This window comes from Podarcis muralis, chromosome 1 (genome assembly GCF_964188315.1).
Source record: "Podarcis muralis chromosome 1, rPodMur119.hap1.1, whole genome shotgun sequence".
Classification (NCBI taxonomy): Eukaryota; Metazoa; Chordata; class Lepidosauria; order Squamata; family Lacertidae; genus Podarcis; species Podarcis muralis.
The window spans coordinates 96,167,933-96,189,688 of NC_135655.1; the positions used below are offsets into that span (position 1 = coordinate 96,167,933).

General features: G+C 41.8%; 1 protein-coding gene across 6 annotated transcripts in view; it reads right to left on the reverse strand.

The window, feature by feature from the left end:
* Nucleotides 1-344: 344 nt before the first annotated feature.
* The window catches only part of ZRANB3 (zinc finger RANBP2-type containing 3), a 43,780-nt gene continuing 22,368 nt past the window's right edge, over nucleotides 345-21,756 (reverse strand). For 5 of the 6 annotated variants that reach the window (XM_077935569.1, XM_077935542.1, XM_077935547.1 and 2 more), the window contains exons 9-20: nucleotides 20,780-20,899; nucleotides 20,458-20,577; nucleotides 18,311-18,490; nucleotides 16,554-16,706; nucleotides 11,528-11,978; nucleotides 10,034-10,249; nucleotides 9,059-9,150; nucleotides 7,896-7,997; nucleotides 6,220-6,365; nucleotides 5,627-5,773; nucleotides 2,965-3,364; nucleotides 1,186-2,015 (exon numbers count right to left, since the gene is read on the reverse strand). In XM_077935569.1, the coding sequence (XP_077791695.1) occupies nucleotides 1,581-2,015; nucleotides 2,965-3,364; nucleotides 5,627-5,773; nucleotides 6,220-6,365; nucleotides 7,896-7,997; nucleotides 9,059-9,150; nucleotides 10,034-10,249; nucleotides 11,528-11,978; nucleotides 16,554-16,706; nucleotides 18,311-18,490; nucleotides 20,458-20,577; nucleotides 20,780-20,899 (2,562 nt within the window). In that variant the 3' untranslated portion in view covers nucleotides 1,186-1,580. Of the gene's footprint in view, nucleotides 750-1,185; nucleotides 2,016-2,964; nucleotides 3,365-5,626; nucleotides 5,774-6,219; nucleotides 6,366-7,895; nucleotides 7,998-9,058; nucleotides 9,151-10,033; nucleotides 10,250-11,527; nucleotides 11,979-16,553; nucleotides 16,707-18,310; nucleotides 18,491-20,457; nucleotides 20,578-20,779; nucleotides 20,900-21,756 lie in introns of those variants that run through there. The other variant, XM_028744786.2, reaches the window with a different exon arrangement.

The following is a 21,756-nucleotide window of genomic DNA, read 5'->3' on the forward strand; positions in this document are numbered from 1 at the left end:
TAAATGTTAAGGTTTGAGGCCATGCCACTGTTTTACGACCATTAATTCATTTTTTTATACAAGACTACAATCCTAGCCTCACTTACCTGGCAGAAATCTCATTGAATTCAATAGAACTTAATTCCGAATAGACACAGTTAGGATTGTGCTGTCAAGATAAGCAGCTGAGCAAAGCAGCAGATTACAAGGACAAACCTCATGGTGCAATTAGGAAGCTAGAGGTTACAGCAGTACTGATATTTTAAAAAGCATATTCTGCTATTCCACCACTGCACTTGTCATATATGAGAAGATGGTTAAGGGCTAAATTGGTGCATTTCTCTCTGTATTAACCACTAATACAGTTTGGGGAACAATCATTAATTTTTATTGGTCTATCACTGTCAAATGCAATTTTACGTTCCAAACCTTGAACTAAGAAAGTACAAAACTTTAAAATGCCAAAGATGTAGGTAGAGATGCGTCTGCATGTATAATGTTGCCTTTCTCAACATTTATCTGCCATGATAACTCCAGTATCTAGCCTTAGAAAAAGCTAGGTGATTGGTTTAGGACAATCCCACTAAAAGTCAACCCATTAGTTTATTAAGGTGCATGATTAATCAGTTTGATGAACTACACATAAGCTACACATCTGAATTATTTGAGCTTCATAATTTCACAAAAAAATTGGTAATATCAGATCCATACTTTAAAGCTATAGATTTTCTTTTCATTTGACTTCTTTCCTTGGCTTGCTTTGCTGTTCTCTGAAAAGAAGAGAATAATTAGATAAAATGCATTTCATATCAACATATACTGTACAGAGAAACTGGCACTGATTACAGCATCTTGATTAGACTGCAAAAGTGGTAACTTTTAAGATGGTCTAACATATATTGTCTACCTGCATTACAGAACTGCATTGCATCTAAAGTAAATAACCTTCGGAGCGCAGTTATCTGCTTGGCAAATGAGAGAATTTGCCAACTTTTAAGAATCAAGGAAATGCAAAAGAATAACTGGTAGAGAAATTGACTACAGGGCAAAGAATAAATAGGTCTAAGGATAATGTTTGATCAAACTGCTGGAGGCAGTGGAAGACAGGAGTGCCTGGCATGCTCTGGTCCATGGGGTCACGAACAGTTGGACACGACTAAACAACAACCTGCATAATGTTGAAGGGTTGTGTCAGAGTATTCTGTACTCACCTCCTTGTGGCAAACCGTACACAATGTTTGAAGATTTTCCAGGGAACACTGTCCTCCTCCACCATAAACTGGCTTTATATGATCCACTTGCCAGAACTGACCTTCAGTTGGGTTCTGTATAATTTCATTTAACTGCAATTAGATAGGACATTAGATAAGCTACTAAGCCTTTACCAATTAGGAACGAGCTTGTACATACCTTTCTACCTCCTCTCATGATTTGGCTTAATCCAGGCATAGGCAAACTCAGCCCGCCAGATGTTTTGAGAGTACAATTCCCATCATCCCTGACCACTGGCCCTGTTAGCTAGGGATGATGGGAGTTGTAGTCCCAAAACATCTGGAGGGCAGAGTTTGCCTATGCCTGGTGTTAAGGTACCAAGGGGTTGCTCAAGAGCAAGTAGGCAAATGCCTCCCTGCTCGGCTGTGGAGCCTTGCTTTTGATGCCAAAATAAACTTTCTCTGTGCAGAGCGCCACTCTCCCGTGGCTGGCTCATTCACTGGCAGAATCTGTGAGTGGGCGGTCCTTAAACCTTCCCCAGCAGAGTAGTTTCTTGACGCCCAATCTGCGCCTACCCTCTCAGCGTGGAAGTCTACTGCGCAGGGAGGGTGTGGGTAACGGAGGACCTCTCTCCTCCCCGCTTTGCCCAGGCAAGGTGTCCTGGCACCGCCTCGCCTCCTCCGAGCCCTGAAGCTCCTCTCCACTGGAGGCGTAGTTACTCTCCTCCGCTGAGGAGGTGCTGCTTCCCATGATCTTTGGGGGCTCTCTGTAATCCATCTGGCTTTCCCCCTCTCGCTCCTGAGCCGATGGCAGTTCCTTGACACCTGGCTTAATCAAACACTTACTGGTTAGTCAAACCAATCTGCCATAACATCCAAACAACAATTAACAATCCTAGTTGAAGGAATCACAAAAACTACAGTTTGCCAGTTCAGATGTAATGCCAAACTGTGGTTCTGTTAATCTAAAGCCATGAGGAAAAATGATGGTGCATAGACACATACAGCTTGTTGTCAATCCTCCAGAAGATCTGAACATGGACTTCTAAATGTAGCTAGTACACACATCCTTACTACCAGAATATCAATATGTATTGGGGGGGGGGGGGATCATACCCCAACTCTTGGTTCTATGAACATGAAATAGGGTGTCATCTAACTAAAGTTGTTCAAAATGTTAATGGTTTTAGATACATATGTAAAGAGCAAAAGGTAAATAAATATACATGTGGTGGCTATTGGACCAGGTCTGTTGTTCTTAGATTAGAGAAGAGGAAGTTGACAAGTTATAATGAACCTAGTGTTAAGATCAAGTGATACTCTTTAACACCTTTTGAAATTTAGCCTTTTAGGTTCTTGGAAATAGTGTTAAACCAGTTTAAACAATTGTAACAACAAACTGTGTCTTCACAGTGTAGTTTGCTGGCAGAATACAGGTGACAGGCTGGGTTTGCGTGCTGATAGTTGGACTATGCAAATACTGGCTTTGAAAGGCTTCAAGAGCCATAAGCCTTCATCTTCTAAAGGAGGAGGTGATTTTATAACATAACATGCTCACAAACTTTTACTTGCAGAAAGTGAGGCCTGAAGCTCAGCACTGAATGCAAGGAATCTTTACAGCTATGGCTTAAGATTCTTCCTTTGAAATTGAATCACCTGATGTCATATCTGAGTTGGCTGACAGGTGGGGGATCCCACCCACCTGTTCAAAGTAGCTTGGATCCAGTTCCCTATTCCTGATTGGTAACTGACTAAATCCAACAGCACATTTTACCTGAGCTAAAGGAAGCTTGGACATCCAGGAGCTCTCCAGAAGATTTTTACGGTGATTCTTTGGGGCATCTCTGACACAAAGGTAGAGTTCCTGGGCATTCAGACAACACTTCTGACAAACCCCATGTTCTATCTCAAATACTTTAGTTCTCAAGTAGCTTTGGCTAGTGCGAAATAAGAAGTTATCATGACACTTATGAGAACAAAACCGTGTGTCACAGGCAGTTGAGGTGGAATTCTGGTCAATCTGGACTGCTGGCATTTGGCAGCTAAGACAAAGTGGATTTCCTTCATTATCTACAGCTTGCAAGTAGCCTTTGCCTAAGGTGGGCTCCTCAACAGAATCAGCCTGACTAGAGCCTGATATGAGGGCTGGGCAGTTCCCATCTTCTGAAGCCAACCTAAAGATAAAACAGGTCAGTTATTTGGGTGCAAGAACAATTTCCCCATTTTGTTTTTTTATTTTAAAGAATTTGTAACCCACCATTAAGTTTTTAGGGCACCTTCCATAATTAAATTTCAATTATACAATAGAAGGGGGTGGGGAAGAAGTCGAAGAAGCTTAACATAACCAGAGTTAAAAGCCTGGGAAAATAAAAAAGGTCACCTTGCACTGAAGACATAAAAAATGCTGCCAGGTAAGTCTCTCTGGTAATGCTCAGGCATTACGAGCAAGAATGTGCTCTCTCAGTTGCCACCTGCTTCATCTTAAGATAGGGAAGTTAACCAGAGGCTCTTGGAAGGTGACAAATGTACAGGCACATATAGGTGTAGGCATTCCTTCAGGTCCACATTGTGTACGCTTTGAAGGTAAGCATCAGCACTTCAGAAACAGACCAGGAATCAATAGAGTTCTTTAAGCACCAGCAAGCATAAGGGTCAAAACTCTGGGATGTATCCCGTCTCATATAGTAACTCCAATTAATGCATGAAAGTGTTAGGACCACAGAGTAAGCTGTCATGCTAAGTCACACCCACTCACCTTGGGAGCAAGGGCTTTCAAACTCTCTGATCTCTCACTTTACACCATGTGAACCCTACCAGTAAGGATGTCTGGGCTGGTTGCTCTAAGCCTAGACCATGTGGCTTTAGCAAGACAGCTTTGTGTTTCTGTACAAACAATATAGAAACATTTACACCTTGGAACTAACCTAGCCTATCTTTTCTTGCTGCTGTACGGAAGAGCACATGAATCTAACCTTTGAGAAGTTTGTAAGTAAACCATCTTTTAACTTGCCAAACGTGGTCTCTTTCTAAGCTAAGGGAAGTGGGAACTTGAACCTTTAAAATATCCCCTTCTAACAGCTTGTATTTCCAAGCTTTGCTGCATGTTTTGTGATTTTAAATCCCTGCTGGGGCTCTATCACTAAAGAGTTCTAGCCCCAACATGGATCATAGGCACACAAGGAATTCTCTTTTTATTATACCACTAAAGTATTTTCCTTTTAACCAAAATACTAATTAAAACCACCAAAAACTCTGTAGTAGAATGTCTGCTTTGGATGCACAAACTCCCAGATTCAATCCATGGCATCTTCAGGTAGGGCTGGAGGAGACTTCTCTATCCGAAGTGCTAGAGAGCTGCTGCCAGTCAATGTCAAAATTACTGGCCAAGAAGACCAATTACCTGTCTCGGCATAAGCAGTTTTCTATGTCCATGATACGCTCCTGGCAAACAATCCCAGTTATTAACTTTGCTGCTGTCTTTCTCACCAATTGCAATTGCTGGGCTGTCTTCAAAGACAGCTCCATTAACAACACATTGCAGTAATTTAGCCTGGAGGTTACCAGGGCATAGATAACCATCACAAAGCTCTCTGTCTAGGAAGGGCCACAGTGAGACTACTCAGCTGCAGAAAGATGCTTCAAGTTACAGATGCCACTGGAACTTCAATAGCTAGGTCTATAAGCACCCTCATGTTGCAGACATCTATTTTAAGAGGAGCACAGTGCCATTCAGAACACCACCACCCTGAACAGATGTACCACCCACCAAAAGTACACTGGTACCTCGGGTTAAGTACTTCATTTGTTCCGGAGGTCTGTTCTTAACCTGAAACTGTTCTTAACCTGAAGCACCACTTTAGCTAATGGGGGCCTCCCACTGCCGCCGTAGCATGATTTCTGTTCTCATCCTGAAGGAAAGTTCTTAACCCGAGGTACTATTTCTGGGTTAGTGGAGTCTGTAACCTGAAGCGTATGTAACCCGAGGTACCACTGTACTTCCATTTTGTTTGGATTCAGCTTCAATTTATTGGCCCTCATCCTACACTAAAGGGTTCATTTAACTTTTCCACCGCTTCATTTGCAAAGACAACTACTATCATCCCTGGTCGTTGGTGACGCTCACTGGGGCTAATGGCAGTTGTAATGGGAAACTACTTTAATGTTAGATAAAGATCAGTTTTGATTAACAAAGGTGCCCAGCTGTCAAGAACTGACTAACAGTTTGAAAATGAGGGACATGGGGCTTTCTCCAATGTTGCCATTTCTTTTGCACATTCGACCAGAGCAAAGGAACGTCCTCTAGCCTGCATCCCCCCCAATGCACTCCAAAAAAGCTGTATGGAGAGCCTCTAGATCAAGGATAGGGGAGGAAGTCTCACTGCATTAGCAGATGCAACCTACTGAAATCAGTGTTACCTTGCATACTTGAAACTTACTTTGTAGAATTGCTGTCCTTTTCCCCAGCAGAGGCAGTGTGGGCATTTAAGGCAACTGGGTTTTTTTTAGGAACTATACGAACACTGCCCCCAGTACTGTCAGCCTTCTTGAGTGAAGCTTTTGCTACATCCTCTTTTGTTATGTACCTAGAAACATGGGAAACATTTCTTTTTTAGTCTGTGGGTCAATGCAAAACACTGAGATGCAGAATTCTTGAGGAAATGCCCACCTCAAGGTAATCCCTGTTTTCCAATGCAATCTGGAAAACTATCATTTCCAGCAGCTTTCTCTGTTCTATTTTAAATAAGATCCATTATTACATTGATATGAATACTATCATCAGGGTGATGAATTACTTAATTTTCTATTGTAATAACATAGGGATTCTTGAGTTCTGAATCCTTTGGCACTGTTTTTGCGAAACCTATTTCTCTCACTGTTCCCCACATTTTATCATGCGAAATCATGAAGAGCCTACTATATCAAACCAACAGAGCTAAAACTAGCTTGTAATTTAAATCATGTTTGCATCATTGAGGTGATTTATTTCCCATCCCTCTACCAGAGTGAAAAAGAGGCTGTTAGCACACACCGTTTGGTACTGCTGAGCTTGGCTTGTTGTTTTGACAACAGCTCTTCAGCAGCAAGAATGGGGCTAGAAAATAGCTGGCCACTTTTCCTGATAATTCTCTGCTTCATGGCTGTTAGACTACTCCATTCTCTTACAAACCTCATTATCTGGAGGAGAAAATACAAAACATAATAAAGTCTGATACCTGTAAGCTCTTGCTCTTTGAGAGTTCTTCACACACTATATTCCAGAAGACATATTTAATGCTGGCTGGCAATATATTTTTAAAAGTATCTTTATGGAGCATAAATATAAGAAAATACACAGAGAATGCATACAAGATAACTCACAAAAGTACAGGCCCATACTAGTGTGATGCTTGAGACTGAATGTTATCTCCCAACCTCTCTAAATTAGGAGTGTATATGGCATGCAGCAGAAACAAGAAATTTTGCCAAATCCTCCCCCTGCTCTCATATTGAGGCCCCTCTCAAACAGTTGTGTGCTCCTCCTGGCAGCAAAACAAGCACAGCTGCAAAGAAGACCCAACATTTCTTTCCCCACCCTCACATTTTCAAAAAGTTCCTCAGGCAGCTGCCTGCTGCCTGTTCCATCTGCCTGGCAGGCAGCAAAATGAGTGACAGACAATTCCCATGCTTCTTCCCCCACCCCAATCTCATGTAGCTGCTTGCGAATTGATCTAGGTGGCTGGCAGGCAGCAAAATAAAACAAAGAAAGCAGCAAATAGGTGGAACCTGTACATCTTGTCATAACTGTATTTCCATACTAGAAAATACTTAACCTGTTGAATTTGTGCTTGCCATACAGCTGTTAAAGGCACAAGAATCATTTTCTCCCAACAGCAACTGAACAAAAGCCTAAGCTTCTATCCTGTATTCAACTACCTGGTACTAAGCCCTATTAAACACAAAGAAACTTACTTTTGAGTAGACATGTATACCACTGTACTGAAAGTTAGCTAGGAGCTAAATGGCACCTTAAACCTAGGTTATGGGCACAACAATGTGTCTAGGCGTGCTTTTTTATAACAAGAATACAAAGCTGAAAATGAATGAACTGCAGCTAAAATATTATGTTCACTTTTCACATGGTCTACTCCTTCCCCTGCCCACCTCCCTAATATTCTTAAGAGGGTCTATTCTCCAGTCTCTGAGTAGCTGGAAGTGCGGAATGTGCCTAGAACAGCGGGAGTTTAGAACACTGACCCCCCACCCCACCATAGCCCTGTTTTGTACCCATCTTGATGCGTTTTCCTGGCTGGAATGTGTTAACAGTTTAAAACCAAAATGAACAGGAACAAAAGTTAATTCTTAATGTTATTTGCATGCACCCTGTGAAGTCTTACTGTTTTATTTTTAAACCTTTTCTCTACCCATTATATTGCAGTGCTAAAGTATTATTTTTCTAAAAAAATGACTGATGACTGACAACGGAATTGAGTTCCTAATTCTGCAGATGGGCAATTTAATTATGCACTTGAGTATATGCACAGACAAGGGAAGTGTGATATTCCTCCCCCCCAAGAAACACATTCCACTAAAAAAAGCAATTAAGATCTGTATATGCCTAGCTAATAATTGAAAACCTGACACCAAGGCAGAACATTTTGTTACTTAAATGGAAAACTGCAAGCATACACCCTGGGCATTATTTATAACTGCAGCAATTGATCTTACCAATGAACGGTTCTGTTTTTGCAGAAAGCATGCTGGTAAATCTTCCCAGTTATCCAATTTTATATCCAGCGGAATGAAGTTACAATTCAGGGGCTCCCCATCCTAGATGGATCAAATAAATGTTTTTAAGTCTCCTAAATCAAGAAGGTATTCGGTTATCTGAAGGTTTCAAGGAAGTTGGTGATTTTCCTACCATAAATTTATCTTCAATTACTCATCAGAACTGCTTCTTACAATAAACCAACAAAAAAATTCATGGACCTATCATTTGCCTCACTGCAGTTGCACTGCCAACATTCTAGTTTGCTGATACCTTAGCCCTGAGCAGTAGAAATGTTTATGAACCATCCCATGACATCAAAGATGATGAGACAATGACAGATGGTCCTACAGCATAAGACCATTTTAACCTACTCTAGGATGTACTGATAATTTTTCATTTCTACAGAAAAGAAGCCTACTTTAAACCACATTAAATATATTACACTGAGAGAGAGAGAAGAACCCAACAACAGGCCATGAACAAACAAGTTATTTGTAGTGTGTTTTCCCCATTGTTAGGACAGAAGCTCCCAATACAACAGTGAACGCAATGACTTGGATCTAACAGGGACCAGCATGACCGCAAAGGCAATTTTGCTTTCATGGGATATGTCCCCAATTTCTGCCAATCCTCTCCTCTCATGGTGTCCCCTTTGATTTCTGCCAAATCCCTCTTCCTATAAAACACAACTCAAAACTGCACTCAAAAGAATATTGTAAAGTTTTTGCTGGTTTGATGCCTTGATTATTTGCAGGTGCGGGGTGCGTTACTTCATGACTTGCCCTTGCTTCATGACAAATTCCCCAGGCTTACAACTTGTTACGGAGCAAGGGGAAGCCGTGAAGCAACGCATCCCACTCCTGCAAATAAACAAGGCATCAAACTAGCAAGGCTTTACCATGTTCTTCTGAATGCAGTTTTGAGTTGTGTTTTATAGCAAATACTGCCAATCCCCCTTCCTGTCACAACTTCCCATGCTGCATCCCCTTTCAGGGGGTCCTTCAGTCCTTAGGAATGTCTTTTGGGAAAGAACAGCAGGCTACAGAAGGGAGAAAAGGGCAGGAACCATTGCATAATCTTCCAGGTTGGACTGAAGCAAACAACAGCAGCAGCACCCTACCACTGTGTAGACGTGAATTCTGTCTGTGTTCCTACTTGCACAGAACCTCAGGCCAAAATATGCTGGGAATGATTCCGAGTCTTCTGTATGCTCTATAAATAAAGGTGAAATGACTTTCATCAAAACTCATTCCCCTTTCTTCTCCTTAGGGCAGATTAGACAATATAGCACAGGCATGCTCTACCCAATGAGCAGGAAAGCTCTCACTCCTCCTCCACCACCAGTTTGTGTCAAGCTTTAGTTTTTATGAACCAGCATGGCAATCTCGTGGCATAATCACTTTTGTGTAAGACAGTTGTGCCAAACACAAGTGAGACATGAAACACTGGCATAGCAGAGTCTCGAGGCAACTTGTGCCAGGTCCAAGTCTCAGCAGTGGCCTTTGGGAGTGAGGGTGTGGGCAAACGGACCCTTGATTGGTTTTCTATATTAAACAGCAGAGCGTTTCGTGGCACATTTTTTTAACTTTGTCTCACTTTGCTAAACGTAAACTTTAATTGTTTACAAAAATTTTCCTTAAAGAAGCACATATTAAAAACGTTGTTCATAATACGCCCAAATTGCTAGAATAGAAACCACAATTCTGTAAAGAACCCCCAAATCTACTGGGAGCAACTGCTTCACCATCTCTGAACTCTCACAAGGCTTTTTTCATGTGCAGAATTATTTGTGATCTCAGAGATGTATATATAAGGCATATTTTATTCACACACACACACACACACACACACACACACATTGTGGGTGGCATTCAACATACTGAACTTAGTCATTTTTATCAATATCACTGGGTCTACTCTGAACAAAACTTAGTTGAATATCCCCCTTTGATCCCCACTTCTGGGGCTCTTGCAATATTCTGCATGTACTGATCCCCCCGAGAGTGGGAATACACAATAAAATGTTAGTTGATACACAGAATGACATGCTCACCACAAGGTAGCTATGCTCCAGAAGGAAATCAGTTTTCCTTACCCACTCTGAGCTCTTGTTCACAACAGTTAGAATGCTCATTTATGTCTTCCTTCGTTCCACTGGACATCCCAGTCAGTGGTTGCTCTAGGATATTTCTCCGGCAACTTTTATGGGCTGTTCCTCCTGCATCATTAAGGTTTATAATCTCTGGGGCTGCGCTTTCTTCCCCAATCCCCGGAGAAACAAAATTGCTGATCTCGCTTTCGTTCTTTATACCTATACATGTTAACAAAACAAACACCACAAAAACAGTAGCAAACCCTCCCTTACACACAGGTCGATAGGTAACAGCAAAGCCTACAGCGCATTCCTAGCAAAGTCCACTAGTTAGCTCTTAAAAGAAGAGTTGCCAACACAACCAATTATATAGACAATTCTCCATAGAGAAGGCCATAGCTTGTGCCTGCTGACTCTTTACCTCCTAGTACAGAGTGGCATTAGACAGGATGATGCTATACAGTCACCCAATGCAGAAAAAACTTTTATGTTTGGTTGCTGCCACATGATTGGCAACTCACTGCATAGGCTTCATGAACAGCAACCTTGGCTTTGATCCTAATGTGTGCGAAACAAGCTTCATTCCTGAAATGAAGACCTTCTCCCCTCTTTCCCACTGTTAGTCCATCAGAAACCTGCTCCAGTGTGTTTGAGGCCCTCAAGAGAAGAATTAGATATGGGAGGTGCTATGGGATAAGGGCTGCAGCAGGAAGAGGGAGACTGGGAGCCATCATGAAGTCTTCTTGTACAGGCTGAAATGCTGTTCTGCCTGTGCAGGCAGGGGAGAGCTTTGGATCCAAGCCCTTATACTGAAAAACAAATTCAGTCTGGGGGGCAGAGAATTCTGCAGCTGCAACAGTAAAGTGTGGTAGATTTGACAGCCCTGTTTGGGAGGTTCAAACAGAGGTAGAGGTAGGAAGGCAATGAGCTTCTCTGTGTACAAGGTGGACATATGGCAAACAACATGCAGATAAAATCCAAACTTAAAAAAATGAACAAAACCTTATATAAATTTAATTTTGGATTTAGGGATGTTAGGTATCCTTTATAAATATAAAATGCCATATATCCTTTCAAAGTCGATTTCCAATAAAATGACCCATCTTATAATAAGGTAATTAAGTGAGATAGCTACAGTGCATTGTCTGACCAAGAATAGTAATAAAATACACGTGTTTCATGGACTTGTGGAAAGAAGTGTTATTTCCTGAAGAGGACTGGGAAAAGTAAGGTGCCAAGGAAATTGAACTTCTACTACAAAGCATTACATTTACACCACGGTAATATCAGAGGCACCCATTGCCACTGAATGTATGGCATGTTATAATTTATAGGCAAAGTGAAGATTTTGGAAGCTTTTTCTGAAAATTTTAAGACAAATAGTCACAGGTTTTCCCTCAAATACTTCATATTTTTAAGCATCTCATGCCATTTTTAAAAATGGCTTTTTTTAAAAAAAGAAAGGAGATCTTAATTGGAGCACAGGGGCTTACTTACTGTTCTTTCTCCGAGGAGATTCACACATTTCACAATAAGGCAGCAGTGAATTATTACTGAAAGTGCAGAGGCTGCAGCGCCAGGTTGCCTCAGAAGGGCATCCTTTGCTTGAATTAGGTAACGGTGTGCCAAAACCTTCTTGTGTTGTTTCTTCTGTAACGGGAAGGTTTGTTTTTCCAAATGAAGAGTTCCTCCTCTTCTCAGGAGAGCTCTTTGGAGTCGATGGCAGTAAAGCTCTTGGTCTCTTTGCTTCTCTACAAAGCAAATCCTTCTCAATGAGTTCCTCAGAGTCCAAAGAACCACCATTTGCCTGGTCCTTCTCAATGGAGGCTTGAGAAGAAGCTGGACTGAAGCCTGAAGCCTTATCACAAGACAGAGTTTTTCGCTTTTTTTCAGCATTTGGTTTTGGTGAAAGGAAGGCACGAATATCATGCTGCTTTTCCTTTTCAAACTAGGGCAGATAATAAAACACCCATTACATCTCTTTCATTGCAAACTATTGTCTCATTCTTCCATTTCTTAATTTATTAACCTTCCCAACTGCAGCGTTTCCCCAACAGGTAGTCTTTTAATACAGCAAATTTTAAGAGGAAAAACTTGACATATCAAGAAAATTATTAGGACCAATATTCCAATCTGGTGGATTCTAGACTACTTCCTAACCTATTGTTGCGTTTATTATTTCTGGCAAGCTGTCAGTGCAACACTCAAAAAAGTTTATGTTCTGTCTTGCTAAGATATGGCTTCCCATGAAAGACACATTATCAGGTATGCGTTAAATGCATTAATTTAGTTTATGAATTTTAATTTTATTAATTTGATTCATGCTACTGAGAAAGTCGGATGCTACATGGGAGACCAGCAAGGTACAACACCAGCTTCAACTGCTGCAGTGAAGCCAATGGTTGAAGCCTGGTGTCATGATAAAATCATGGGATTGGCATGGTATTCAACTACATTTTACTCATGGCAGCCACGCAGAAATCAATAAACATAAGTTAGGCCCATTAAGTCAATGGGTCTACTCTGAGTAAAATTTATTGCAAAGGCAGAAAAGCTTTTTCAGTCCAAGGACAGCATTATCCTGGGGGCCCATGCCAGTGGAAGATGGGAGCAAAAGTGGCCTGAGCAGTAAATGTGGCTTCCCTTTATACAGTAGACTACATTCCAGCTACACAAAAACCAGAGCTTTCACCCAACAGCAAGACAAGTAAGATACATTGCCACTTGAGGAGGGGCAGGACCAGTGAGAGGTATGGCCTACTGAAAGTCTTGAGGGACATGTAAAGAAATCCTGAGGCCTGAGCTTCCCAATTTTGAGATTATTATGATGGGAACAAGCCTAGCCTCCCCCCCCCTTGAGGTCTTGTGTTGCCCTTCACCTGCTCTGGTATGGCTTCAAGGTGTTTAGAAGGTTTCAGTGTGATTTTTGGATTAATTACAGCTTCTCGAGTCATCAAAACCTGACAAACAGTGGTTAAATGTAACAATTTTGTTTGTTTGGAATAAGTCAGCTTTCAGCCACGGTTTATAAAAATGGTTTGTTTCAACAAACCCCAGTTAAGATGAATACAGTGGTACCTCAGGTTACATACGCTTCAGGTTACAGACTCCGCTAACCCAGAAATAGTGCTTCAGGTTAAGAACTTTGCTTCAGGATAAGTACAGAAATCGTGCTCTGGCGGTGCGGCGGCAGCAGGAGGCCCCATTAGCTAAACTGGTGCTTCAGGATAAGAACAGTTTCAGGTTAAGTACAGACCTCCGGAACGAATTACGGTAAGTACTTAACCTGAGGTACCACTGTAATAGCTTGGATGACATACTAAGCTATGGTTAAACAAAAGGTGAAGGTGAAAGCTTCTAATTGTGGTTGCATGGAAGAGAAGAGAGGCATGGTGCTCGTTCCAGAATGGTAGCCAATATCCCCATCCCAGCCAAAGTCCAGAGTTATTTTTGCAGTTTACAAACGGTTCTTACTTGACTTATAGGCTAAATAGATCTTCACAATACTGTAACTGCATGCAAATGATTAATGTTCCCAGCTTGGTCAAAGGAATCACACAGTCAAAAACATATTAACTTTAATTGCCATTTTGGTTATTATAACACAGTTGGAGTCATGTTAAATTGCTTTGGATTTGCATGCCATCTCGGGTCTCAGAACCTGAAACCCAAGAACAAATCTCCCCCTTCTTGCATTATGCTTAAATGAACCACCTAACTGCAAAGCCATTTCTGCATATTAAAGCAAAAGGTTATACGTATCCAATCTGGCAGCGTATGCACATGCAGCCTTTCTGTATTTAAGATTAACCGAACTGCCTTATAAAGCCACAGGCTAATTGATGTATCATACAGACAACATATTGAGTACTCAAATTAGTCTGGCACAGAGCGGTGAACCTCTCTGCAGTCATTCCAAGGGTATTATCCATATTTACATTGAGGCTACTGCTTTAAGAAGTGGGTTTTGGCTGTACCAAATCTGTTGAGGATCCTTTTTGGGTATGATATACAGTGGTACCTCGCAAGACGAATGCCTCGCAAGACAAAAAACTCGCAAGACGAAAGGTTTTTTGGTTTTTTGAGTTGCTTCGCAAGACGAATTTCCCTATGGGCTTGCTTCGCAAAATGAAAACGTCTTGCAAGTTTGTTTCCTTTTTCTTAAAACCGTTAATACAGTTGCGACTTGACTTCGAGGAGCAATTCATAGCACGCGGTGTAGTAGCCTTTTTTGAGGTTTTTGAAGACTTTGGTGATTTTTGAAGCTTTTCCAAAACTTTTCCGAAACCGTGCTTTGCAAGACGAAAAATTCGCAAGGCGAAAAAACTCGCAGAACGAATTAATTTCGTCTTGCGAGGCACCACTGTACTGATAAATGGCAGCAGGATGCACTACATTTGCTGCACAGTAGTAACCAGTGACCTGGCAAAATCCCAGGTGAGTTAGCACCATAATAAATCTATAGGGGTTTTTTTTAAAAAAAACAACCAACAACCCTAAAAAGTATGAAATGAATGTATTCACACAGAAGTTATAGCAAACTCCTAGTCAGTTCACAAACTGTTGATGAGATTTTGGAATCAAATTACAATAGCTGATATAAACTGAAGGAACAACTTCCAAACACTCATACAACCACTCACCAAATTATTTTGGTAGGCAGCTGTATTACGAAGCAGAGATCAGAAGCAACATTTCACAAGTGAATCAAGCAAATTTTCTTTACTACAAAAAATTATCAAGGGTAAGTTTACTGAGAATAGATCTGCTGAAATGAATGAAGTTAATAACTCAAGGGACCATTTCTCTCCATATGAACCAACCTGGACCCTGTGATCATCATCAGAGGCCATTATTTGCCCCCTCCATGAGGGGTCTGGAGGGTGGACATATGAGGACAGGCCTTTTCCGTGGGGGCTCCTCATTTGTGGAATTCTCTCCCTAGGGCGGCTCTCCTGGCACCTTCATTACCTATCTTTAGGCAGCAAGTGAGAACACCCCTCATTTCCTAGGCTTTAGACTAATTAAACAATCCTTGGCCTTTAAAACAGTCCGTGTATGGGTTTTTTATTGCTTTGTTTGCTACTGTGTTATGTATTTTTTTGTGTTTTTATACTGTGCCCTCGGATGAATGGCAGTATGTAAATTTAAGAAATAAGTACATAAAAATAAATAATGAACTTAGTCACGGTCATTAATTTCAATGGGTCTATACTCTAAGTAAAACTTAGTTGACTGCCGCACTAAGTATGACTGTGGCAGTGATCATGAAATTACTATTTTGTGCGCATATGTATCTCTAATTGGTGCCCTAGCATCCATGGAAGTGATCTGATTCATGTACTCAATTCTCCCTCCCTCCCACAGATCAGCTTCTTTCAGACAAAGAGAGAGAGAGAAAGGGCACACACAAATACACTTCACTTTTCCAAAGGATTTATGTAAAAGCCAGACCCAGTATGATTAATCTGAGCCTTGAAATGCATAGAGTTCAAACAGGAAGCGGGGAAGAGCACCATTTTCAAATTCCTCCTTCAGCGGTTTGTATTTCGCAAGGGAGAAAAAGGGGGTGGTGGGTCTCCAAGTCTTTGTAGACACCGGGGGATATTTGAAGCTTATGGTGCAATATCTGTACTGTATTAGCAGATTTCTCTGCCAGATCGAAAGTGTTTTGACAAGTGCACGGGTACCAACTGGATAGTATCCATACAGATTGACATACGTTCATGCACAAAATAAGCAAATAAATGGCTTCAATTAAACTAAAATGAAGGGCATGTGTATGCATGTATACACATTTCTGTTATAATCAATAAGATGTGAAAGTGTTTATTGGCAATGGAAGTCCCAGGTGGGTTTCATGGTTTTGGGTCTTTTGAATAGATGGACAGGCTATTTGAATACAGCTAATTGTCCAATTTGTTTTTAGATATTTTTAAAAATCAAATTGCGAAACAACCCAGACTTGTCCAACAACACGAGAATATAGATACATATAGGATGTCCTGTGAATCTGAGGTACTAACATGCCTGCAAACCAAAGCAGGAAGTATAAGTATGTAGTCCTGGCAAAATGGCAATTCAAATCGCATCTCATGTGAATGCCCAGACTTCAGAAATACGTGAACATGTTAAGCACCACACATGATCTCTTTTTGTACTTAAAGGTAAGGGGACCCCTGACCATTAGGTCCAGTCGCGGACGACTCTGGGGTTGCGGTGCTCATCTTGCTTTATAGGCCCAGGGAGTTGGTGTACAGCTTCCGGGTCATGTGGCCAGCATGACTAAGCTGCTTCTGGCAAACCAGAGCAGCGCACAGAAACACTGTTTACCTTCCCGCCAGAGCGGTACCTATTTACCTACTTGCACTTGATGTGCTTTTGAACTGCTAGGTTGGCAGGAGCAGGACCGAGCAATGGGAGCTCACCCTGTTGCGGGGATTCGAACCGCCGACCTTCTGATCGGCAAGCCCTAGGCTCTGTGGTTTAGACCACAGCGCCACCTGCGTCTTTTTGTACTTACGTGAGTAAATAAAACTTCATTCTTTATCTCATTTAGATTTTCATTTGGGATCCATGCTTCAGCAAAATTCAAGAAATTCCACTTCTCTTTGTCACCTTCTTGCGCCTGCAGTTTTTCTTTCTTGCCATTTAGTGCGGTCCCAGTAACATTGGCCTGCAGGCAGAAAGATTAAAAACGGTTTCACACTTGACAACATAACTTCATCCCATGCTTGTCTAGGGTGGTGCATAGGGCTGGGGCATAGTAGTTTTGGGGTCCAGAACCTATTATTTCCTACCCCAAACCAATGAACTTGCTAAGCCTCTTCTAATGCCAGAGCAGGGGCAGCAGTAGGCACCCCCTTTGTCTCAGAAGCAAAATCAATTCTACTTCTGGATGGAAAAAAACAATTGAGAAACGATCTGTTCCATCAGGCAGGAGAGAAAAAACCTGAGGGGACTGAGCCTGCCTCCCAGAGTCCTTTGCTCTCCTGCCTCTGTCACGTGACGAGGGTTGCTACCCAACCCATTCGGTTCATCATCAACCGCCTAAAATAAGCAATTACATTTCCAAAGGTGAAGATTCCAACCAGACTGCATGCCCTATGCCCCCTGGTTATGTGAACTAAATAAATTGTATTACAACAAATAACATGTCTTAAAATAAATAGTATTTTATTATTTACTACTATCTATCTTACTGCCATTGGCCATGCTTGCTTGGGGGCGACGGGCATTGCCCATGGCCAAGTAGTTGAGCAACATCTGGAGGGTCAAAGGTTCCCCACACCTGCTTTAAGTTTACCTGAGGGAATCCTGTTGTGGATTTCTCTGCCATCTGAAGTACAGGGCAGATGGCTACAAGGCTGACAGCCTTCCCAGTATTTATGGCGCTCTGTACACAAGAAGGACTAGCAGGACTAGCTCATGTTCCAGGTTTTAGGAGGTTTCCAGACACTGTGCTTTAGAAGTCCTTCTGTCAGCCATAAACAGATCAAAGGGAAGCATAGGCTATAGATAATATCTGTTGCTGACTTGTTGAAACGGGCTTTTGTTAAAGTGAATTTTAGAAAGCGTCACTGGCTATGTGTTTTAGTGGTGATATTTATATGGTGGTTTTAAAACTGAACCACTTCAGAAGTATATGCATAGAAGCAAGGTATAAATAGGTAAAAAATGAGAAGCAAAATTTCATTTAAACTTATTGTGTGTACTGGTACCTCTAAGAAGTGTCATGTCTCTTCTCTGCCTTCTCTGTTGAGTCAGGTTTACGGATACAAAACTACTTGTCAGCCTTATATTCTTATTAATGGTTCAGTTCATCATGTTTTCAAATTCACCTTTTAGTCATCAAAGCTAGATTTTTGGCTTTACTTTCCACATGCTACCCAATATATTTATACCTAAAATGGTTTTGAGGAAGTTTTAGCTTTGGTACTAATGCTTTATAAACACACTTTATTAACAGGACATTCTCAACTTACCTGTTTGTTTTTTTAAAAACCTGCTTAAAAATACCCACAAACTCTGTTTAATTCTGTAGCCAAAGGGATTTTAAATTCTATCATTTATCGACCTTTTATTCAGATACAGAGTCATGCCTCCTCCCAAGAACCAAGAGTCATATGAAGTGACTAGGGAAGGAGGAATTAGGGGAGGGGACAATCTAGAAAATAGGGGTGTATGTGCACTCACAATGTAAGGAAGTTACTATAGTTGGTAGCATAGAGCCGTGCTCTGGACAGGGAGGTCTGCCAACGTTTAAGTGCAAAAACATACCTTGCGATTCAACATTCCCCACATAAGAGGGTCCAGCGTCCCATTTGCGATAAGGTAATGGATATTCACAGAACTGCACTGTCCAATCCGATGCGCCCTGTCTTCGGCTTGCTTTATGTGTCCAGGGTCCCAGTATAGTTCAGCAAAAACCACATGAGTGGCAGCAGTAAAGGTTAATCCCTACAAATAAAGGCAAAAATGAAGGCTCCAGCTTGGAAAGGAGAGTCAACTAAAGGGAAAGGTATTTAATGCTTTTGCCAGAGAGTCCTCACGTAATGCCTTGGGCTCAGAAGGCTCAGTTAAGTCTGAAAATGGTTAGCCAACATAGTTTAAGGAATTATGACAAATTGCATTTCCAGTTACTGCTGGCGCCCACTGCCTGCCTGGGTTTAGGAACTCCCAACCTGGAGCCCACCTCCCACCTTGCACTCCTCCCTTCCAGCAAAACCTTGCCACAGCCTGACACTAAGGTCTCTTTAAGTTTCAGGCAGATCATACGGAAGGAAAGGCATAACTTCCTCCCACCCTTGCTTACTCTCCTGCCATCTCCCACCGCTTTCGGACTCACCCTTTTCCTGCAAATGCTAAACCATCACTGTTTGGGCTCACTGCCATCTCACTTCTCATCCCTCCTCTGAACTTCTTCCTTCTCCTCTCAACAGCCTTCAGTAGTAATCATGCATTTTTCTTATGTTCTACCTTATCAATAAAACCGGCTTCTTATCTCAGTTGCTCCATCCTGAGTACCTTATGCAGGCACCCTGCTACTTAGACTGACGTCCTTAAGTTAAGCATGTATATTTTTTTGTAAATGCACTCGTTTCTGGGCCAGCTGTGCCAGACTCACAGCAGCCTGTCATCTGGCACAAGAGCAGGGACAGTCCCTCTTATGCTTGAGCTAAATTCTCCCCAGTCATGTGGGTTCCATATGGGTTTATTCCCCTGAACACAGAAAATTAGTTCACAGACATGTGTCCTAAACAAGTGTGGGGACAATGCCTTTGTACTTTTATTGTGGTGGTAGCCATGTTACAACAGACTACTGTCCACTGCAGAGACCAAGCTGGGAAAAGCAAACAAGCTGTTGGGAACTATATAACCATTTCGTTAAATATAGGCCTGAATGCTGAAACTGACTTATGAGGGAACAGAATAGGAATGTTCGTGTATTTCCCATACCGTATCTTAAAATTCTTATGTCTATTGGTATATACTGAAGACCAAGTCATGAGATGCTACATTTAAGGAACTCCTTTGACCTATGCTGATGGAGTGAGAAACGACACCATAACGAAACATAAGGTAAAGGTAAAGTGACCCCTGACCATTAGGTCCAGTCGTGGCTGACTCTGGAGTTGTGGCGCTCATCTTGCTTTATTGGCCGAGGGAGCCGGCGTACAGCTTCCGGGTCATGTGCCCAGCATGACTAAGCCGCTTCTGGCGAACCAGAGCAGCACATGGAAACACCATTTACCTTCCTGCTGCAGTGGTACCTATTTATCTACTTCCACTTTGACGTGCTTTCGAACTGCTAGGTTGGCAGGAGCGGGGACAGAGCAATGGGAGCCCACCCCGTCGCGGGGATTCAAACCGCCGACCTTCTGATCGGCAAGTCCTAGGCTCTGTGGTTTAACCCACAGTGCCACCCGCGTCCCTCTTATAACGAAACATAGGAACGGGTTATTGTTCAAGGTTAGGCCATGGGAAAAACTAGTTAACTTTTTCCTTAGTTATACTGATTTGCTACGTTAATTGCTGCAGGATCATGACACCCCCCAAAAAAACTGTTGCGTAACATCAGCATAATGACCAGAGGTGATATTACTGTACAACTCTACATAGTGCTTTAATTCAGCAGTTTCATCTGGAATTTCTCACACACAAAGTGGTCTCTGTGACACCTGTCAATTCACTGACCAAGCTCTTTGCCTTACAGTGTGCCCATAGGGTTTTAAAAAAAGAAGTCAGTGGCAATACAGATTAACAGTTCAAATGCCATAAGCAGTAACTCACAAGTTGTATCCTGTATATTGAACAGACTGTATACTGAACAGCCTGTGAAGTAAGAAAGCCAAAGCATTACCCGAAGTTAAAGGAAATCCTTGTCTTTGCATATGAACAGCCAAGATGAACAGACTAATCCTTACCTGGCCCGCAGCCAGAATGCTCAAAATGGCCACCCTAGTATCTGGGTCCTTCTGAAACTGATTGACAAGGCTGATTCTTTCTGCTGAAGGTACGCTTCCATCTATTCGAATATATCGAGCCTGTGAAGTAAGAAAACCAAAGCATTACCCGAAGTTAAAGGAAATCCTTGTCTTTGCATATGAACAGCCAAGATGCGACAAACGCAGACTTTTAAAAAAGCAAGCATTTTTTTTAAAGCAAGCACCAAAAAGAATGCGTACTGGTTTAGAGCTTGATAGTAAGATCCTTAAAAAGCAGTGGAAGAAAATAAGCCACGCTTACCTTGCTTTCTATCACTGCCTCTGTACATGCCTGAAGCATGCTTAAGTGATGAGCAAAGACTAGAAACTTCAGTTTGTCATTCTGAAGCAGCATTTTGATGTAATCCTGTACTGCTCCTGCCTAAAACATACAAAGCACCTTGGAATTTTGTTGCAATAAAACAGTTAAAAGGATAAAACAAAGTAATTTGTGTTGATGTAAAAGAGAAAACTACATTAGCATACAAGGTTAATTTCCTCTCTCGGTTTGAACAATATCCATTATCTGAAGTGTGCCAAGCAAACAAAAAGCCAATCTATGCACCACGTTATCTTACAGATATATCTTACTGGCACATCATCATTAGTGTAGATCCACTAAGGGCTGTATCTGAAGGCAGACTGTGAGAATGGAAAGACATTTCTGCTTGTGCAAAGGGGATAACTATTTCTGCTGAATCCCAGCTCTATCAGCTGGGCCACATCCCATTCTATTCCTGAGGATGCCTGACCTTCAGGATTGGTTTTGTGGGAACCATGCACGCCAACTCCTGGGGGCCAAGCCTCCCTCAATGGGCTCCCTCAATGTTTTGAGTGGGCCAGGACCCCCTGCTGTTCAAAGCAAACGCAGAGCGACATCAGGACGTCGTGCAATGTTGCGTGTGTGACATCAGGACATTGTGTTGGGTCCCCACTATGTTTTTTTTTAGAATACGGCGCTTCTATTGGGGATAATGAGAGCTGAAGCACAGAGGAGGACTGTAAGTGAGCCACTAATACAGTTCTCTGGAATCAACACAAAGTGTTGTTACTACAAGTACACTGTGTTACTTACTGCCTGCCCCTTAAAAAGCAGTCAGGAATGCAACTTGGCACTGAAAATAAATTTGCAGCTAAAGAGAGTGCCAAGTGAGATAATTAAAACATGAACACTATCTACTAAGTTGAAAGACAAAGTTAAAAGTGTGGCCTTGTCTTATCTAAAGCCTGAACCTGTAT